The sequence below is a fragment of the Mytilus trossulus genome, chromosome 5 (genome assembly GCF_036588685.1).
Source record: "Mytilus trossulus isolate FHL-02 chromosome 5, PNRI_Mtr1.1.1.hap1, whole genome shotgun sequence".
NCBI lineage: Eukaryota > Metazoa > Mollusca > Bivalvia > Mytilida > Mytilidae > Mytilus > Mytilus trossulus.
In genome coordinates this window covers 36,896,251-36,899,369 of record NC_086377.1, presented here as the reverse complement: position 1 = coordinate 36,899,369, position 3,119 = coordinate 36,896,251, and the positions used below count along the sequence as shown (strand labels likewise).

General features: G+C 33.3%; 1 protein-coding gene across 1 annotated transcript; it reads left to right on the top strand.

Annotated features, from left to right (window-relative positions):
• Positions 1-436: 436 nt before the first annotated feature.
• LOC134719620 (GTPase IMAP family member 4-like) lies at positions 437-1,444 on the top strand. The gene has a single exon (XM_063582610.1). It carries the CDS (start codon positions 440-442, stop codon positions 1,388-1,390), a length of 951 nt encoding a protein of 316 aa, XP_063438680.1. The 5' UTR covers positions 437-439; the 3' UTR covers positions 1,391-1,444.
• The last annotated feature ends 1,675 nt before the right edge of the window (positions 1,445-3,119 follow it).

Here is a 3,119-nt window from a genome sequence, read left to right as displayed (position 1 = left end):
ACAAATTAAATAAAATTTGGGAGTTGGGCCCTTCTGGCTCCCAGACCTTTCTTATCTTTTACTTTAAAGGAAATTTAATAAAAACTATCTGATAAAAAAAACTATCACTCATATTTATATTTCTCTCAGTCACAACGGTTGTTATAGCATTTAAAACGTTGAAGTAGCCAATATATATAAGGATATTTCAAAGTTCAGCAAAGGTGTTACTTTGAGAAAAAGGATCGATTTTATACTATTTGACACTCCAGAACGTGCACTGCATTGCCTTCTAAAGAGAAAAAAATTATGAAAACTTCAAACATCCCTTTGACATATTTATCATTTTGCAAAATGTTACGAAAATGTTTGTTACCCCGATTTTGTTTTTTGTCCATGGATTTATGAGTTTTGAACAGCGGTATACTACTGTTGCCTTTATTTTCTTTTTCAGGTTATAATGAACTCTCTACGACTTGTTCTTATCGGGAAAACTGGGGCAGGAAAGAGCAAAACCGGTAACACCATACTAAACGGAGGAAGGCATTTTCCATCATCTTCTCAAGGATCATCGTTAACTAATGTTTGCAAACTTCGCGATGCTATCGTTTTTGGTAAACCAATTTCTATTGTTGATACACCCGGTTTGTTGGACACCTCCAAAGAAGAGATAGAAGTTCTGAAGGAAATAACACGATGTATTTACGTGTCTGCACCGGGTCCACACGCGATCATTCTGGTAGTAGTTGTTGGAAGATTTACTGCTGAAGATGTGTACACGGTTGAAAGGTTTGTCAAACACTTCGGCGAAAATCTTTTCAAGTACATTATAGTAGCTTTTACTCGATTCGATGATTATAAACGTGACATGGAAGACAGTGGTATAATCGAGTTCGACATCAAGACATACGTTTCAACACTTCCTGGTCCAGTTAAAGAATTTATTAATGACAAATGCTATGCCAGGGTTATTGGAATAGATAATACATTAAAGGGGACTGAATCCGAAAAGCAAGTGCAACAACTTCTCACTTTAGTTGATGATATCAAAAGAGAAAATAGCAATACGTTTTATACGAATGACGATTATAAAAAAGCTGAAAAACAGGTCAAAGACGACATGAGAATAGAAGAGGAGCGCCTTAAAATAATATTAGAGGCAGAGAAGGAAAGAATACAGAAAGAGATAGAACAAGCCGCTGATGAAAAAGCGAAAAAACAAATCCAAGACAAAATGGATGCATTTGAACGCGAAATGATAATCAAATTGCAAGAATCAAATATACGTAAGGAAGTTCAACAAAACACAGGTGAAGGGTTTATCAAGTTTTCTCAGATTTCTTCCCTTCTAACAAGTCTCGCCTCGATCGGCCTCAAAGGTGTCAAGTATTATTCGAAATATAACAAATGATATGCTTCTTTTTATACAATATTAGTTTATACAAGAAGAAAAAACATTTAATTTGTAACAAGTGATTTCTTGTATTGGAACATTAAATAAAAACATATTCAGTCTTTGAAACTGTTTATTCCATTAAAGTGTTCGTAAATGATGTTGTGTCATATTTATTGCACCATGCCTTTTCTTCCATTTCATGCTTGTATGGAACCCTATTTGAATAACAACATTTAAAAAAAGGAAAATATACTAAAGGGACATTCAGACCCATAAGTCGAGAATAAACTGATAACGTGATCGCGAATAGAAAAGGACCAAATCAAAAACCACAGTACGCAAAACAATACATACAAAAACTAAAGACAAAGCAGCACGGTCCCTACCAATATTCGGGGGTTCGCATACAATAAGAATTGTAAACGACAGAACAATACCACAATGACGACATGTTTAACGTTAATATGAATAAAGTCAAGTGGATAGGCCTGCATATTCTTTTAGAACACGCTGCCTTGATGATAACAATTCGGTGTTACTCATGTTGTTATAGAGCAAATGATTATTTAAATTTACTAAAGATTGTTTAGGAAAACATGGCTGGTTTCGAGAAACAAACATAAAATAAAAAAAGGAAAGGAAAACCCATGCCTGTTTCCAAAAACTATGGATAATAACACTTTTGGTTGTTTTATTCAATGGTCGTTTACAAAAAAAATCTATTGCTTTATCATAAAGTATCTGTAAAAATGTTAACATTTCTCTTAAATTTATTTGTTTGGGACATACACTCTTTGGGGTAATTAGTTGCATTTTATCTAGATTGAAGTATTTTTTTTATCGCATATGTTGTCATTTGAATTCGTGCAGCTTCAGCGGGTAGTAATATATACAATTTAATAGAATAGACTACCAAAGAAGTTCTGATAAATGTCATCATTTGGCCCATAAAATTGTAATAAACATAAACTGAAAGAAACGAATCAAAATAACGTTAATTTGATCGATAAACGAAACGGTTAATTTAACCTGGTCACTTATGTGCTGAAATGTCACAAATGATGTCACTATGATATCATTATCATGACGAGGTCTTTTACCTGCAATGACAATTTCATGCATTGTTCTTTGTAAAAGTATATTTCTGTGACAGTTCTTATCAAATACATATTTTACAATATCTATCATCTTTGACGTTTTACGCTTTCTATAAGAAATTGACTGTTAGTCCCCGAGGGTATCACCAGCCTAGCAGCCAGTACTCCGGTACTGGCATGAAAATACGGATTTTTTTGTGTTCTTAAATTTGCTGTTTCAAAATGATAAAAAAAAACTATTATAAAGTATTAAAGGAATGTATCTCCCTCCTGCAAAGCTCTGATTCCTTTCACGGATTTGTCTATACTTTTTGGAACTTGTAGATTATAGCTCTTCATCTTTTATATAAGCTTTGGATTTTACATATTTTGGCCACGAGCATTACTGAAGAGACATGTATTGTCGAAATGCGCATTAAAGCCTTAATGTCAATTTGTCAGATGGAAACCTTAATCATGAATATTATTATCAGAAAGACTTATGTCTTATTCACATCTTAAAAAGTTATAATGTTCATGATACACATTAATTTTCCAGTTGAAGGTGTCCAAAACGTGTCGCTATCATGCAACTTCTTTTACAACACTGGTCAATTTGCAAGGATTTCAGATATTGCATATGAGGATTAGATAAAACTAGACAGGAA

Bases quoted from the DNA above. Each gene is read 5' to 3' on its own strand.
- LOC134719620 (XM_063582610.1), top strand. From the start codon at position 440: ATGAACTCTCTACGACTTGTTCTTATCGGGAAAACTGGGGCAGGAAAG.